The sequence below is a fragment of the Euleptes europaea genome, chromosome 2, assembly GCF_029931775.1.
Source record: "Euleptes europaea isolate rEulEur1 chromosome 2, rEulEur1.hap1, whole genome shotgun sequence".
Taxonomy (NCBI): Eukaryota; Metazoa; Chordata; class Lepidosauria; order Squamata; family Sphaerodactylidae; genus Euleptes; species Euleptes europaea.
Window position 1 is genome coordinate 71,696,084 of NC_079313.1, and position 19,110 is coordinate 71,715,193.

At 42.0% G+C, this 19,110-nt stretch overlaps 1 protein-coding gene across 1 annotated transcript in view; it reads left to right on the forward strand.

The window, feature by feature from the left end:
- The first annotated feature begins 12,116 nt into the window (after positions 1-12,116).
- Positions 12,117-19,110, forward strand: part of FAF1 (Fas associated factor 1) — a 243,967-nt gene continuing 236,973 nt past the window's right edge. Inside the window, exon 1 of the mRNA XM_056844462.1 lies at positions 12,117-12,348. Coding sequence (XP_056700440.1) covers positions 12,304-12,348 — 45 coding nt within the window. The 5' untranslated portion in view covers positions 12,117-12,303. The remainder of the gene's footprint in view (positions 12,349-19,110) is intronic.

The window sequence follows — 19,110 nt, forward strand, 5'->3', positions numbered from 1 at the left end:
GGCTGTATGCAGAACATAAGTAGCACAGGGAGTATACTGGGAAGATGCAGTTTGAAATGTATGAAAGCCCTAGGTTGTGAAAGATTATTAAGATAATACACAGCACTGAATTGGGCCTGGAAACGAATGGGTAGCCAGTGCAGTTGACACAGAGTTACACGTTCTGAGCAGCTGGCGTTGCTGCTGCATTTTATGTTGACTGGAACTTCTGAGATGTCTTCAAAGGAATCTGCACATACGACAGGTTACAGTGTCATAGATCATCATAGCTAGGCCTAGGGGCAAACCTAACCTTTAAATTTGATTTACTACACGAACCTTTTAATTTGATTTACTACACGAACTAAAATTCTGCCTTCCCAACCAGCACCACCTCCATTAAGTCTAGATTGAACTTCTGTTTATATACCATCAGCCACTTGACCACAGCCTTGAGATCCTGGCCCAGCACCTTCACAGATCCATCTTCACAGGATCTCAGCTTATTCTGTTTGATTTGGCCTGAGGTTACCACCAGTGGATCTCTCCAGCCCTCTCCCCAAACTTTTCACATACTCCATACTCGTTCCCTCTGCAAGAGGTGGGGGAGAGAGTGTCCCAGTAAGCAACTGTGTCAATGACACTCTGCAATCTAGCATTCCAGGCTGATACCAGGGCCTCTACTGAGTCACCCTCAATTATTGTGAATGTTCCTTGTGTTTATCCTCTGTACATGTGAGCTTTGCAAAGAAATGTCATAAACTGTTCTTGCATTTCATGGCCTTTTAGCCTCATTGTTTACAATGGTTATACATATATATACATACACAGTGCAACTGAGGACACACACTGCTTGTTCTGAAGTGGGCTTTAGTGCATGAAAACATATGCTACATACACAGTTTCATCATGGGGCCACTGCTGGCAGAACAGCACAGTCACTGTTAGTCAGTGCCCTGAGGGGTTTGTGGAAGCTCTGTTGAGCCCCAGAAGTGCCTGCAATGGAGCCGTGATGGTGGGGAGACTGCTGGAATTCCTGGCAACCACACTGTCAGGGTTGAGCTATGTCTTTGCAGTGCAACTGGGTGGCTGAGAGGGACAGTGGTCCAGGATCCAATCAGTGGGCAGCAAGGGGATGGACCCAGCATGACCCACAGCCACCTCACCAGCCCCCTGCTCCTGTGAAACTCCTGTTAAAGGCACAGACTCCCAGCACCCAAGCCCAGGCACTGACTCAAGCATGGGGTGAAGGAAGGAACCACGTGTCCCTGCCACAGCACATACAGGGAGAGCAACCCCCAGCATGGCCAGGTGGAACTCCACCCCAGCACAGACAAGGTACTTGGGAGGGAGGGTGTAAGGGTCCTTCGCCCCTTTTGGACCCTCACATTTTTTTCTTCCTGTTTCCAATAATGGTGAGGGTTTTTAAAAAACATTTCTTAAACCCCACACCTTGTCACCTTTGTTTGTGTGAGGAGAAAGGTTCCCTTTTTGTCCCCCAAGATGAAGTTGAGAGGCTTAGAGGCTGTAGCAGTTTTTAAAATTATGAATATAAATTGAAGTTTATTCTTTACAGAGAGGTAGATAGATTGATTGCTTTTCTTCAAATAGAGGCAGGAAGCTTAGTTGGTTAGGAACAGTTCCAATCTTAAATGGTTACAGGCACAGTACTTAGTTCTCAGTACAGTCTCTTCAGGCTATTCAGTAAATATATTCAGACTCTGTTCAGTATATTAATTACACTCAATATACTCAGTGTGGACTCAGTTTACCTCAGCACAAAGAATACCAGAGTGGAGGTTTATCCACAACCTTTCCCACTCCTCAGACTTGCCCACCTCCTGTGGAAAACAAATCTTTCTCCTGCAAAACAATGAATCAGGAGTCTCCCTATTTCAGGAACCACCTCCCACTTAGTGACTGAAGAAAGGGTTTTCTCTCTCTACCACAATCTTCCCCTTGTCACCACTCGGCTTTGGTTTATACAAGCTAGGTAATATTTGAACACACAGGTTTTAAGAGTCTCTGCACACAACTGCACAGTCCAGGAGCTCAGAGCTAAAAGATCAAGAACGTCTCTCTCCCTCCAAGAAGACTCCTGTCAGCTCATCAGACTCCTCCCACTGCCTGCTGGCATTGGCTGACAGAATCCCTCAGTCTCAGAGTTTACATTTAACCCTGTATCTGTCACAGAGGGTATACAACCTGACACCACCGGGGAAAGGATGGCCAGCCATGTGAGGTTCCCTTGGCCACGGCCCAGACCCAAGTCACCTCTGGGCACTGGACAGCAAGAAGTCCCAGCCGCCTTGCAAAGGGCACAAGAAGGACTGAGGGGTGGGTCTGGACCACACAGAGCCACTCCGGCAGTACATGGTTTGGTCCTGGAGTGCTCAGTGATGTGGCTGGACGCCAGCTCCTATCTACAGCCACAACTGTAGTTCTGCAGCTCAGGCCAGGTTGGAGTGATGCCATGGCAGGGGCAGCAACAGGCGTAAGGGGGGGGGGTCCCCACTGCAAGTTTACATAAGGCCTATGCCAGGATTGCCACCACCACTGCAATCTGCTCCATCTGCTGATCTATTCTAGTAACAATGGCCATCAGTTGGTTGAGGTGCTTGCAGGTACCTCAGTGCCCTCAGCCAGATCTTCCCAGTACAGCTGTTCCTAAGACAGTGCATCTTTCTTGTCCCACGTGAGGACAAGGATAGCCCAGCTCCATCACACCTCATAGCTGGCACCACACTGCTGAGTAAGAAGGCCTGGGAGGGGGCCTGGTGTACCCTGATCCACTGTGGCCTGGTACAGATGCCAGTGCAATTCCAGACATGATGGAAATATGAAAAGGTGCAGCATCCACCAAGACACAGGCTGTTCCATCGTCTCCTGATCTTCTCCAATGGAACCTGATGGACTTGTGACAGCAGGGCAGCTGCCTACAGTATGGGGGCTACCATGACAGATGAAGTCATTGGAGATATGAACCACAACTGCTAAACTGGCCAGCCTTCTTGCCACCATTGTTGGACTCCTGCATGGTGGACTGGAGGACATGCAGAAACATCTGCATCAGCTCATGATCACCATGGCCTAGCTGGTGTGGCCAGATCGGTGGCAGGAGATGTTTGGGTGGCCATGGGCAGTCCTAAGATAGCCCCCCCCATGATGGTGCTCCTAGTTGCACTTGTTAGACATTCACTGTTGTTTGTTTCACCATTGCATTGTTGCTGTGCACCTCTGTTCCAAATAACCTATTATATTAGGTGCTGTGGAACACAGGCAGGACAATGCTGCTGCAGTTGTCTTGTTTGTGGGCTTCCTAGAGGCACCTGGTTGGCCACTGTGTGAACAGACTGCTGGACTTGACTGACTTTGGTCTGATCCAGCATGGCCTTTCTTATGTACCAACCTTTGCTGCTTTTCATAGAGTTGGGTTCTTGTTTCCCTGTGGGCATTGGCCATGACCAGACTGACCCAGTGAGGCCCCTCAAGATGGCCAGGATTGACCAGCCTGTCTTGCTATTCCACACCTATGGGGGCTCTTGTGACCCTGGTGTTGGCCCATCATGCTCCCCTGCAGCCCCATCTGGGTCCAGCCCTGTTCCACTGGGCCTTGCTTGCTGGCCTATGCCAAAATCAAGCTCAGTATTGAGTCCCCCTTCTCCCCACATGGGTGCAACACAGAATCCAGGGTACTGCAGACAGGAATCTCTACCCCCACCCCCCAAGTGGGTGTAACACAGACAGAGTCCATGTTGCTGTTCTAGGTAATCTTTATTGCACAGGGTGACCAGGGAGCAGTAGGGGATGGGTGGATCAGTCAGCTCAGCACTCAGCTGTTCTGGGCCCTCCTGTAATCTGCAATTGGGGTCAATGGACTGCACGGCTCCAGCACCAGTGGGCTTAGAATAATGTCACTCTGTTTAGGATTGCACTGTAACTTGTTTAACCACAGCTGATGTCTCTGGCTGATATTGTAACTTTGTCCACAGTGCAGCAATTCTGAAGCCATGGTAGGAATTAACTGGCCTCTACCCAATTTTCAAAACTGGCTTTTCCACTTAAAAAAAAAAAAATAGCCACTTGTAATTGTGTGTGGGTAGACTTGTTTGCAGTTTGGTATATACCATCTGACATAAAACGACATGTAGTATATATCACAAAATGGATTTAATGCCAAATACTATTGGATTATATATTAATGCAGATACCGTAGGTAATAGATACATCATCTGTCATGTCTAACAAAAATAGTGTGTTTTATAGATGTTTATATAAAGAATCACAATTGTACCATTCAAGTATCCCTTTGCCACTGGCTCTTGAAGAATCATACTTTTTTAGGGTTGCCAACCTCCAGGTGGTGGCTGGAGATCTCCCACTGTTACAACTGATCTCCAGATGACAAAGATCAGTTCACCTGGAAAAAATGGCTGCTTTGGAAGCTGGATTCTATGGCATTACATCCCACTGAAGTCCCTCCCTACCCCAAACCCTGCCTTCCCCAGGCTCCATCCCCAAAATCTCCAGGTATTTCCCAACCCAGAGCTGGCAACCCTATCTTTGATCCATGTTCTTGTCTCTTTTTGTGGAAAAAAGAGGCTGTTGAGCATTTGTATGTAATTGGTTTATTTGCATTTTATCACTTTTAACCTTCTGTTAACCACTTTCCCCTCTGTTTTTAGTTTTGAGCCCTGTCTTTCTCTGATGCTCAACAGGAACATATGGATTGTGAACAGGTTTGTATACATCTCTTGACAAAAGCATCAAGAAGTCATTAAAAACCAAGCACACATCTAAACTTCTTACAGCATGTTGTCAATCCTGCAACAGGCAGAATCAGCTTGTGATTGATTTGTTTTTGACCTTAAGGGTTTTTATGTCATCATAGATTACACACAAGATTGACTGAAGCAGTCAGGATTCACAAAGCTACCTAAGAGGCAAACTGGTTACACACATCTGCAGGAAGTCAAGACATGGAAATATCGAGAGAATGGCTGTAGTTTGGAACATGGCAGATGTAGGTATTTATAAAACAGGTTTACTTGAAACCCAGGTTGTTGCAACAGAAAGCCTCTTAAGGGCATTTTCATATGTGAAACCAACCCCCCAACTAACTAATTCTGCCTTGCATCAATATTGATGATATGAAACAGAGTCCCAAAGTGATATTATATTCAAATTATATTCCTACCAATGTAAATTTGCACTATAGACCAAAAAAAAGAATAACTCCATAAGCAAGGTTGCTGCAGGTTTGTATGTGATGCCTGGACAATGTCCCTATCAAAGCTATATGTCTTTAGTTGACTGCCAATAACACAGGTAGTGTGATTTCTGAACACAGCGTCTCCCCACCCTCCATAAGGCAGAGGTTGTTTGTTTAAGACAAATCATGGATCATCATGTTAGTTGTTCTAAACTGACTAGGTGTGTAAGAGTACTTACATTTCATATTTTATTCTTTGTAGTGTTGCTAGTTTTGGAACTCAAAGGCTACTTACATATAGGCTACCAAAAATACTTCTGGGATGTGTGGCTATAATATTTGTATGCCACTTATCATTTGACCCATTCACATGGTGGGTATTCATACCATGTTTCTGGCATGTGCTGAGAAGGGATTCTACACAATTAGTCATAGTCACTGTATGTAAATATTGAACCTATCTAATATGGAGATGTGCTTTGACAAACTAGTCTTTAGTGGCTTCTACATGTGTGGTACAATATTTCAACTAGCCCCTCAAAGACATCTATAGCTTCAAGAGCTGCACAGAAGGGACAATTCTACCAGGTGGGGCTTTTATATTTATAGCACTATAGTGTGAGAAGTTGTACCTGATGGAATTTTTACTTGTTTGTGAGGTATACATGCTTTCTCAGAGACTAAACCTGGCAATCCTAGTTCTGTGCTGAATCTAAATACACATCACAGGGAATTCCTATTGTACTTGTGCATACCAGCACATATACTTGGACTCCAGGCCAATTACAATGAGAAGAAAAGTAGGAAGGTGTACAAACCTTTAATTGTTTCCTTCTCAAGAACTCATTTGTTTAGATAGGGGATGAGAAATAGGTGTATTAATAGGCAAATGAACAAGAGAGATTTTCCTGTTTACTCCCGTGACTCGTTATTAGATCCTAGTAATATCTTAAAACAGTGCATGCCAAACACAATAACCTTGTAAACAAAACACTTAAGAGACTGTGACTTTGTCATGCTAGACAGGTTCAGTTTGCTAAGCAGGAAAATCCAGGTCTCATTGGTGGCTGTCAGAAAACAGGTATTATATAATTAGATGTTTTCATCATCATCCAACAGTCATTTAGTATGTACATCAAGTTCACTCCTAAGGCAGAGCTCACCAACATACCAGGATGAATATGGGAAATGTAGTCATAAATGAAAAATGCAGGTAGTGTAAGTAGAATTTGCGCATATAGGCAAGTATGCCAGTATAGTCCTCATTGAAGCAAACCAGTAAGTAACCTGTTTGAAGTAACTCAGGGATTGGAACTATAACCAAAAGAGGCCTTAAAGGAGATCAAGTCAAGTCAAGTCAAGTTTATTAATACGGTCAACTGACCAATCACGTGCCAACATATCAAAGTTTCCAGACACAATAGTTTTGCACTGCAGAATCACAGACATATAAAGGTGTAAGGTCAATAAAAGCAGCCCTGGTTAAAATTATCACATTAAAATTGATAAAATTGTAAAATATTCTAACAATCATTTTCTAATAAAGCTCTGCGTATTTTAATAGCAACAGCGCAGAACTTGGCAGTTTGGAGCGTAAGCTGAGGGTCTTCTCCTAATAGGAGCTGCAGGTGAGACCAAGTATCTAGATTTTTCAGGTACTAGGAAAAATGGCGATTTCTGGTCTGTCTGGTGTTCAATGTCTTCCACCCTTTGCTTCAAGAAACTTGATGCTTGGTCTATGCCCATGGCTAACAGGGTAGGTGGAGAAAGGCCCAAGCAAGCTATTTTATTAACGACCATCTTTAGCCATGTTGACTGGAACTTATCCTGTAGAAGCAGGGGTAGCAGTCCTTGAGGGATAAGATTTAATTTAAGCCAAATAATAATGGAAGCAGTACAGATCCTTGCCTCCACCCTCACCAGTCCTGCCTCCAGTCTAGCAGTAGCATTTGATACGCAACGAGGTAAATGGAGGGCTGCTCTCAAGAATTTAGATTGAACCCGCTCCAGTGGGACAAAAGTAGATGAAGGTGGCCCAAGCAAAGTCCCATATGTCAGTTGTGCCAGTGTTTTTGCTTGGTAAGGCTTAAGAAAAGCTGGAAAGTAATTTAGTTTTTAAAAAATTAATGATGTTTAAGGCAGATTTTTGCCCTTTCTCTGCTGCGTACTCGCTGTGAACTTTTCTAGAACCAGAGGCTTGTAAGACTACTCCTAAGTATTTAAACTTGAGTACCTGGTCTATTTTGTGGCCATCAATGCTCCATGTTCATACTTTAGGGCGCTTGCCAAAGGCCATAACTTTTCTCTTTGAGAAATTAATGTCTAGTTTTTCAACCGAACAATATTGCGATAGCCTCTGCATGGCTCTTTTAAGGCCCACCGGGGCCTTGGAAAGCAGAACCGTGTCGTCGGCATAGAGTAAGACAGAGATGTCGCGATGGGTTAGCTTTGGCCTTAAAGGAGATGATAACTCTTCCTGCATATTAGTTAAATTTGGTGTATAATACATTTATCAGGTAAGTCACTAATCTAAGGAATGCAAATACGTGGGTGTATGTATCGCAACATTATTAACCCACACAAAGAAGTAATTTTTCCCCATATCACCAAGATGGTAGAAAACAAAGCAGATCATTCCAAACTGGGTGAGTAGGTGACATTAGAGAAAATCAGGTTAATTGTAAGTAAGTATAAAGGGATGCACTGGGGCAAAAAATCATAACTCTACATTTATACTCATGGGGTCTAATCTGAAAGTGACTCACTAGGAAAGAGATCTTGGGAACATAGTAGATAACTCAATTCAGGTGTTTTCCATACACAGTGGTAATAGGACTTCCACCTGTCAACTTTCCCCATAGTTTCTCTGTCCCAGTCCCACCCACCCCCCGGCGTTGGTCATAGCCCCCCCCCCGAGCTTTTCAGGTTTTTTTTTAATTGGCAATTTGGTTGAATTGAATGTATGTATAATGTTCTCTGAACACCCAGCTTTTATTTTTAAAAAAGAAGTCTCTAGATCCTTTCCTTGCAGAGATATTAATTCCCCTTATATTTCTGCAATGAATGAGGTTAGATATTTACTTTGTTGAAAAAAATGAGGTGAATTCAAAGAACCTGATATATCATTATAACAATATAATATTCCATTGACGATTTAAAAAAGCAAAAAAGCCCCCCAGTGGTGGGGTGAGGAAATAGCGGCTACAGGGATAAGGTCAGGGAAAATGGCTGCTGCATGGGTGGGACTGGGAAAACCTGACCTTTCCCATCCACAGGACAGCCATCCAGGCTTTGCTGCAGTCTTTCCTAAAACTCTGCTGCAAAACAGGTTTGGGGGAGATCAGGGAAAAGCCAGGGAAACCCTTTAGGTGCACAAATGTACTACGATGCTGTAGAGAAGCAGGAAACCCCCCACTTCCTAACATCATCATACCCTGGGCCCAGGCAAATAAGCTGTGTGGAAATAGCTGAAATATCAAATCAGTGTCTGGCAGTATTGTGAAAAGGCAAATTCTATGCTAGGCATTATTAGGAAATGAACTGAAAACAAGCCTCTATTGTTATAATGTGGTATAGCCACATTTGGATACTGTCTACAGTTATGGCTACCTTGTCTCTAAAGGGATATTGTACAGCTGGGAAACATGAACAAAAGGTCAACAGAGTCATTAGGGGACTGGAATATCTTCTCTACCAGGAATAGTTTAGGAGTTCTTCTGATTATAGTAGCAAATTGAGTTCCTTCTGGTGAGCTCCTTAATTATATATATATTTGCAATGAAGGCCTTACAGTGGAATGGCATGGAAGATATAGATGACTGCACTATAAGAGCCAGCGTGGTGTAGTGGTTAAGAATGGTGGACTCTAATCTGGTGAACCGGGTTGGTTTCCCCACTCCTACACATGAAGCCAGCTGGGTGACCTCGGGCTAGTCACAGTTCTCTTTGAGCTCTCTCAGCCTAACCTACCTCACTAGGTGTCTGTTGTGGGGAGAGGAAGGGAAGGAGATTGTAAGCCAGTTTGATTCTTCTTAAAAAGGTAGAGAAAATTGGCATATAAAAACCAACTCTTCTTCTTCTATACATGCAAGGAGAAATAAAAGGGCTGCACCAGGCCAAGGCTGAATGTGCAAAATAGGGAAAATATATTTTATTATTCAGATAAAATTCCCTACACGTTTCACCCAAGAGGCTTCTCCAGGGGTCTTGCAGTGGTTTTTCAAAGAAAAGTTTAAGTTCAGTATGCATACACTATGTAATGTATTGGCCTCCCTGGCTTGCCATACCTAATTGTGTGGGAGCTTAGCTTTTAAAGAAGGGGCGTTATGCTCCATCACCCACTTTGGGTTCCTATTTTCCCTTTCCTGGCAGCTGTAGCTGTTCGGAAGGTCCTTAACTTATGGAGCTACAATAAACGACGTGTATTTATTCCCGTTGTACAGTCTCTTTCTGAGAATGTAACATACTATACATGCAGCAAATGTATATATACTGTCATGATAGCCACTGAACATTAGGTACAGTTATCCAAAATCAAGATATTCTAGGGGTCAAGTCTACTTGGAAGTCTTTCCTTTCAATCATGGTGTAGTGGGTGCATGCTACAAGTATTCCCTGAGGGAGAAAGGTATAAGATCGTTATTGTTCCTTCACAGCTTCCAGACCTGAGATCTGGAACTGAAAACAGATTATAGGCTCAAATTAAGTCCTGGTTCACCCCCTTCATTTTTCTATCCCTCACCTATATTAAAATCTAATCAGTCAGTTTTTATTTTACGGTCATTTGACAAAAAAATAGAACAAATCTAACGTCAAAACCAGGTCAGATTGTATGTTCCACCTTCAGAACAGAACAGTCAACAGCATTAATATGTAATGCTGAAATAAAAAAAATATTGTTCTTAATTTTAAAGAATGTTAATAATTTCAAATGGCCAAGGCTTCCAGGATCTGAGAATTCAAATATTATTTTTTTCTTTCACTCTGGTGTCATCAATACCCAAATGGAATGTCCATAGTCAGTGGCAATATAAATCTGCACCATAGTTTCTGAAGGGCAGTATCAGTGGGAAAGGCTTTGTCCTACATGCTAGACTTTCGGTGGTGGTGGTCAGGTCTAGCACCTATGTAGAAGTTGTAAGGTTATATACGTAGGTTAAAAAAAACTTTCACAGGTACAGTCATTTGCTCCATCTTTCTTCATGGAGCCAGGGTCATTCAACATTGCACTTCAAACATAAAAACAAAAACCTTTTAAACCTTCTTGGTGGCATTCCCATATTGTCTTTGAATCTTATGTGGACACACTGTATGTGATCACTTTAATCACTAAAGAAGTCAACCAAAGTCTAATAGTGGGCTCCAGTTCAGCTATTATTTAGTAGACAAAGTACTGGCTACTGACTTTGGAGACTTGCATGCAATCCTAAGCATGTATACTCACAAGTAAGTCCCTCTGAGTTCAACAGGATTTATAGTAAATGTGCTTAGGATTGCACTACAAGTCTCCCAAATCATTCAGATTTCTCTGTGATCACATTTATTTAAAGTTACAATCGCATTAGTCTCCCCTTTCTACTGGAATAATAAAAAAACTATAGCCCAGTTGGTTGCCTGATCCTTCATTACAAGCCGAATTTTTGCAGCAAGACTGTGGTAATACATCCTAATCCTGTGAAAGGCTCAACATGGGTTTAGATCATGAGCGAATAAAAGTTCAGTAATATTAAATGTTTAACTATTCACAAGATCTGGATGGAGAATATAGATTCCCACTATGCTAGGGATGCCACTAAAGATTGGCTTGCTGGATGTACGCTCTTGGTGAAATAACTTCCAGTCATGTTGAATTTATTCATAACAATGGGCTCCATGTGGCTTTTCATTGCTAGGTGGCTGCACAAACAATCACCACATTTATAAATTCCACTTTGTTATGGAGCCCCTCCTCCAACAGTGACAGATGTGGAGACATTCAGCTGGTGACTAACTGTGTATGGGGGTGGGGGGGAATCACCTATTGAATTCCTGCCCTCAATAAGCTAGTTACCGGAGCTCTGCTAGAAAATATGTGATAGCCTGACACTTTGTAGTTAACTGATTCTCTGAATCCGCCCCATAAGACTTGAAAAGCCCTTCACGCGGTCATAAAACGATTAGTGAAAGTTAACACCGCCACTGGTTCCAAAAGGCAGCGACCCCCACTTGGCAGTCATCCCGACTGAACGTCTAGCCGAGCCAATGCGTGTTTACTCAGAAGTACTGAAGAACAGGAGCGCACCCGTCACTTACTTCCGACAAACACACAAGAGGGGCCGGGCTGTTTCGAGGGCTGACGGCTCTCCCGGGTCCTTCGTACTTCTGACGCTCCCCCTGTCGAGGCAGCCCTTAAAACGCAGGAGCGTTAGGCCGCGAAGCCCTGAGCAGGAACGCGTTACAAACCTACGGCCGTCCCCTTCTCTCCATGTCTGCAGTTCCTCGTCCAGCCGCAGCTCTTTGTTGAAGCCCCCGTCACGGCTCCCTCGCCTGAGAAGAAAGAAAAGCCCCCCCCCGCCCGCGTGCGGCCTTTCCCCCCTCTCGGCGCCATTCCTGACCGCCTCGCGGGATGCGGGGGGAAAGGCGCCGCCGAGCAGTTCGCTTTGCACCCAGCCCCACACAACAACCACCACCACCACCACCACCACCACCTCGCACAACCGGCAAACGGCCCCGCCGTCCTCGCTCTCTCGCGCATTTGACAGGAGGGCCAGTCACGTGGCCGCCGGAAAGCGTCTCTTTGCGACCTTAATGACAGGCAAAATGTGCGACAGCCGCTTGCAAAGCAGGGAGGAAGCAGTCCTAGAGCCTCCTTCCCTTTTTTAAGGCAGGGCTGGCTGCTGCCTTGTACCCTTCAGATCCCAGTCCCTTTTCTTAGCCGCCGGGGCAGCAATTTCTGGGAGAGGGGGTGTCTCTGGGAAGCAGCTCTGAGAAATTGGCTCAGTTTGGACCTTTAGATGAGATCTTAGCCTCTTTTTTTCCTGCCTCCCCCCCCCAACTCCCTTGAGCTCAGTTCTCGCCAGCAGCAACCTCCAGGTGCACAGTTCAGACAGGAGGAGGGGACGCTACCGGCTGCAATGGCGTCCAACATGGATAGAGAAATGATACTGGCTGACTTTCAGGTAAATTTCAAATCCTCCCCCATCTCCACCACTGCCATATTCGACCCATGATCTGCTTTTTGCTTTCCTCTTTCTCTGGCTCTTGTGTTTTTGAGGGAAGATTTAAGTACTGGAATTATGGACTCTGTTCTGAAACGACAGTGGAATTAAAAATATTAAAACTGCTTTCAATTGCATTCAGTTTTTCAAGTGGCACAAATAATAAAAAGCTACTTCACTAATAAGTAAGGCATTTGGATTATCTGAGTCCTTCACAAAGAAAAATATTTAAGACAAAGGTATGTTCTCTTGTTTGTTCTCTTAGATTTGTATCCTTCACCTCGATGTAAGCTTTTAAATAATAAATAGATAACTGTAGTGGGCTGGAAATAAGGTGCTGTCATTGTAAGATACCTGCCAACATTCCAATAGTCAATACTGGTTTCAAACTATGATAGGAAAGGGGAAAAATTAAAGGGAGGGGACATACAGTGTAAGAAACCTGAACTGAAATTGATTTTAAATGGTTTAGTTTTGGTCCCATAATGCATCTCTGTCCCCTAAAGAAAGTGTATTGCTTTCTGGCGTTTTAATATTGTTTATCTGGAATTTCAGTTCAGGCAAGGCAATTTCTTCATAAACTTTCTGTCTCAGGCTATTTGCCAACTTTAGCTTGTTCTGACTAGGATAAAATCCAAATCCTAAATGTGAGTATCATCATACATATTTTTAAACCCATAGTTACAAATATGAGGGTAAGGCATGTATCTTATTTTTGTGCGCTAGGGTGCCTACTGCTGTATATGAATGCATATGATTTTATAAAAACATTTATTTCATAAAATAACTACATTGGTCAACCTGTTGCATCATAATATTGAAAACATAAAAGGTATTATCATTTTACCAAACCTAAGATGGGCCTAAGTCCCAAATCCATTTAACAGCACTGTTGTAATCAGTTTGTCTCTGAAGGATGAAGTTCATCACATAGATATACATGTATGGTTACTGTCTGAAGTATGTTTACTAATGTGCAAGTCCCATTGAACTCACTTCTGAACAAACACGCATAACATTGGACTGGATATCTCATTGAAACTGATTAGGATCAGGAGCCAGCCTGTGATGGTCATAATGTATGCTTGAAATCTGAATAAAACCCCCATGGACATTACTTTTATATTATTGTTTGTTTAGATTTGAAGAAAGCATCTTCATATACTCATAGAAAACTTACTCATATGTTGCAGTAATATACAGCATATAATGTTTATCTTCAGCAAAGAGGCCTGCTAAAATCACACTTCATAGGATCAAAACCTTGATAGTTATGCTGGCAAATCTTCAGAGTATCTCTAATATTTCCTGTTCTGCTTGAGCATAGACCTTCTGGTCTGGCTCTGGTTGGACCTAAACCTTCAATTGTATTGTTGCTTTTGAAGTGAGTTGTTCATAAGAATGAATTTCGATGTTTGTTTCCAGAACATTTTACTTAAAGTGTTTTAGAGCTCTGGATAAATGTTCTGACATTATAAATATGCAGAAATATCTATCTGTATTTAATATTTAAACTGCAGTCCCCTAATCATGCATATTCTGTTTTGGATCTGGATTTCAGTAATGTATCCCAAACAACACTGGATGTTTATGATATTTGTCTTTTAATTGCATGTAGTATTATTATCTGTTGTATGTTGCTAATCCTCAGAACTCATTCTGGTAGATCATTCCCATTTTTATGGATAATGAACTGAAGCTAGGTTTCTTCAAGGTCATACACGTGACAGTCCTAAATAACATTTACTTACAAGTAAGTGCCATTGATTTCCAAGCATATATATAGAGCCTAGGACTGCAGTTTTACTGAATAAATGACTGGTGAGAGCTGAACTCAAATCTCAGTGCATTTTTTGATCATAGCAGACGGTAATCTGACTCTGGATGTTTTGATGCATGTTTAAACTGCTGTGTTTTTACCAGCATTAGCCAAGACTTGAGTAAGGTGCTTGCATTTGTTTTGGTTTTACACTTTCTAGTATTAACATGTGTTGGGGTGCCATATGGGAATCCTAAGATGTTTGTCTATCTTGCTTACAGAACAAGGAATTTGCTGAGTTAAAACAATGTGACATGTACAGCAGTTCTTTGCAAAACATGTGCACAAAGAGAAACACATAGTCAGTGTTTCTGTTTCACGTCCTTTGTGTAAATTGCAGTTAGGCTGTGTTTGATAAACACAGATTATTTTGGTAACCCCCCACTCTGTGCTCTATATAAGCTTGATTTTGTTCTTCTTAATGATAAAACAAATATGAAAAATCCACTAATATATCTAGCATAAAGTTATGAATGTTTGGAAAGTTTAGGGAAAAACTGCTTTTCCAGCAATTGGCTGATACGGAAAAACTGGAAATTTTGTTGACAAATGGTAGAAAAACTTTTTTATTTACAAATGTTCAGTAAAATGATTTTAATTACATTATGGGGTGCTTATTTCTGCTTTCTAGAAAATAGGAATGTCCTTCAGATTCTGCATGTTAATGATAATGTTTAGGTCTACATATGATCGCTAAACCCACAATATAAACATACATTTTGCTGTCCAAAATATTTTTAACTTGAAGGTCTTACTATTTGCAAATAAGGGAAGAATATATGTATTCTTAAGTACTTTTGGGCACCTTAGCAGCTCCATCTTCAATCCTATGCACCCTTACTTGACAGTAAGTCGAATTGAATGTGTGTGTGGGGGGTCTAACTTCTGAGTAAATCTGCACAAGGGTATACTGTAAGAACATATTTATTTATTTAATTACTTATACTGTTTCATGTGCCTCCTTTCCACCCAAATAGGGTCTCCAAGGTGATGAACATCAAAACATTAAAGCAGCAATTAAAATAAGGTATATATAAAATATTTAAAGAATTCAGTAAAAACATACAGGCGTACAAACACAGCATAACAACACAACCATATGATCAGTTCTGCTGGGTCAGAGCAAAAGTTTATCAAGTCCAGCTTCCTGCTTCCTTTAGTGGACAACAGAAATTCTTTGGGAAACCCACAGACAGGACATGAAGGCAGCTGTCCTGTCCTCCTCTTGTTCCCTAGCACACTCCCTTTGAACATGTGGATACCATTTCACATTCATTAATAGCCGCTGATGAATCTATAAAACGTGAAGGCTCCTTTGAAAGTCACTTTAGCCAGTGGCCATTACCTTACCATACAGCAATGAAACACGGTCCTTATGTGCTGGACGAAGAAGTACTTTGTTTACTGCCCATCACTTCCATGGGATGCCCCAAACGGTAGTAGTATGGGAGAGGAAGAAAAAAGTTCTTGCTCTAAGTTTTCCATGCCGTGATTAACTTTATAAATATTAATATCCCCATAATTCTGTTTCCCCCCCACAATTAAAAAGCTCCCTTTTTTTAGCATTTTCTTGTAGGGAAAGTGTGCTAATTCCTCTGGCCTTTTTGCAGCAGGTGCAATTATTATATTTATAATTATTTGTAGCTACCGTTTGAGAAAAAGATTAAAGCTCCTTCATAAGTAGATCATATAGTACAACATATATGCAAACCATTGCTATGTGTTTTTTTCTTTTGAAAATAACATTATATCAGTCAATATATGGTATTGGTTCTTGTAGGTTATCCGGGCTGTGTAACCGTGGTCTTGGTATTTTCTTTCCTGACGTTTCGCCTGCAGCTGTGGCAGGCATCTTCAGAGGAGTAACACTGAAGGACAGTGTCTCTCTGTCCTTCAGACATGAGAGACACTGTCCTTCAGTGTTACTTCTCTGAAGATGCCTGCCACAGCTGCTGGCGAAACGTCAGGAAAGAAAATACCAAGACCACGGTTACACAGCCCGGATAACCTACAAGAACCAATGAACTCTGACCGTAAAAGCCTTCGACAATATATGGTATATTTTAATATCCCCTCAAACTTCCATTCACCCCTTCATCCTGGCTTCCAGATGACTGGAAATGTTACATAGCTTAACCCTTGGATCTTTTGACTTTTAAGATAGAATTTGTACATTACAGCTAAGTTTCCTAAGCTTTTAAAAAAAGGAAATAGCTATAATATTTTTGAGGATGATTAGTCAAATGTTAAGCATTTCCTATTGATTTTAAGATTTGTAAAGATTAACTTGCAGAGCATGTTGTAATCTCCATTGAAATCAATGAGATTAGAAAACATATGATTAGAATATACACTTTGGTTTTGAAGATTGCTGTGGAGTTTAATTTTTCTCAGATGGAGAACCAGAAGAATTCCTGCTTATTAATTTATCTCCATACCTGGCAGGTTGTGAGTTTGGTAGCAGGAGGTAGCATCTGGGTCGGCTTTCTTACAGCTCACGGCTCTGATATGATTGGGGTCTTTTTGTTTGAAATGCAACTTTTGTTTATCCTTGTATTTTTGAGAGCAGGCTATGCTTTCTTTAGGCCCCATCTACACATGTACAGATCTCCCATTTGGTTGAATTTTGCCTCTGCCCTCCTGTGTGTTCTCTGTTGGGGGTTGCTTGTATGTTGACTGAGTCACGTGCCAAAGCTTGTGACTTGTGGAATTCAAATAGCAGTCTGGAATGAGCACTGATATAATCGCTTCATTGCAGGCAACATCCAGTTTGGAGCTGTGGTAGCACAAGCTGATCTTATTCTACGTTTCTGCTTAACATTACAAGGTGCAAGTATCTTGTAATCATTCCTTTGGCTACCTGTCAGGTTGGAATTTTGCACCCCCACCCACACCTCACATGTTCTTTCATCTCCATCTCCCTCTTTGGAACTCTCTCTGTGTGTATAGATAAAATATATGAATAATTTCTGTCCTGTTCCTCTACTGAAGGTGGCTTACAGACAGTTAAAAATCAATATAAACATTTAAAAAACAGTAGCTTAAGATATTAAAACCCCATTCAAAACTAAAAAGCCATACTCAGCACAGAACGTAGGTAGGCAAATATGTCATTAGATAGGTGCTAGAAATTAGCACACTTTGTTTCAGCTGAATATTTGTGGGCTGGGTGCTCTATAAATGAGATAGCACCACAAAAAGCCCTGTCTTTTCGGCCCACCCAACACAGATGAGATGATAGTGGCACATGGCATAGGCCTTCAGATAATGACTGCAGTAATTAGGCATGTTCTATGAGAGTAGGCAAGCCTTAAAAACCTTATTACAGGACTGTTGGGCTTTAAAGGGCATAGTTAGCTTTTTGAACTGAGGTGGAGAGCTATCCAGTAGCCAACATGAATCTCATAGCATAGGTGAAATATAACTTACACCAGATATAACTTACTCTGTAACTTACACCAAATAGTAATCTTACTTTTGCATTTTGAACTAGCTGAAGGTTCTAAATTGTCTTCAAAGGCAGCCCTACACAGATCATACTGCAGTAGTCTAGCTTGGATAGGCTACAGCATGGATAAATTCTATGATTCTCCTTTGCGGCAATACCATGGGATGCTTAACTGTCTGTTACTTGCTCTTCTGCCTAACTTTCATGTTTGCCCAGACAAATGAAAGGTAGCTTAGAAAGGTGACTTTTGAAAAGGGTTAGGCAAAATCAAGGAGGACAGGTCTATCAATAGTGATTAGTCATGATGGAACTTCCATATGCAGTGCTGGATGCTGGGGCAAAGAAAGGACATGGCAGCACTTTCATGCTCTGCTTAGACATTTCCAGATGCATCAGGCTGCTCACTATTGAAAACTGAATACTGGGGTAGACAGGCCTTGGACTGACCCAGCAAGAATCTTTTTATGCAACACCTGAACCCAATTGCCGCTCCTCAACCCCATACACGCTGAAAATAATTGTTCTCTTTACAGATTACTTTATTTTCCAGATTCCCTCCTAATAACTTTCGGTTCAAAAAATTAATCCCTGCAATGCATTTCTCACTACCCACCCCCCAATTTTCTCCAACTATTCTCTGCCAAAGGAAAAATACATTTCCCTGGAATTTCTTGCCCCCCTCCTGCTTGCCAGCTCGCCTTCAGTGATGCCCAGTCCTATAGCAATTAGCAGTCATGATCCAGTGCATGTCGTTGAGCTACCCCTCCACTATGCTTACACAATTGTGGGACAACAATGAAGGAAGGCACTGGTTCAGGGCTCGGGTTTTACACACTGGGGCTGAAGGCCTCTAACTCCTTTTGAGCTACATCCCAGGGCTCTTGCACTGCTTTTGCCCTAAACCTTGAGAAAACAACAACACCCCCTACTTTTATTTTGGTCTCATCTGTGAGCAGCAACTTCAGAGTACAATGTATTTCTTTAGTGTCCTAGCACATTGATTTTTACTGTGTCTTTTGCCCGTTTAAAATATAATGTTGTGAGGCTCTGTATATAAGGCTGCCTATGGTAGCAACCTTGTGGGAAAGTGTGTCTTAGTCCTTCTGGAAACTATTTAAAAAAAACAGAAAGAAGAGAATGACTATGGAGTTTTCTAAGGCACATTTTTATCCCACCCTTGCTCAAAGGAACTCTAGGCAGCATATATGGTTCCCACTTCCCTATTTTATCTTTACAACAACTTTGTGAGGTAGGTTAGGACTGGCCCAGGATCCCAGTGAGCTTTACAGTGGTACGGTAATTTGGACCTGGTCTCATAGATCCTAATCCGACTTTTGATTCATATTTTGAGTTTAGGTATATTAATACTGAGTTAATATTTGAGTTTTTGGTATATTAATATAATAATTTATCCATCAGAAGTTTTTTTTTTTACTGAGTTCCTAAACTGAAGCCT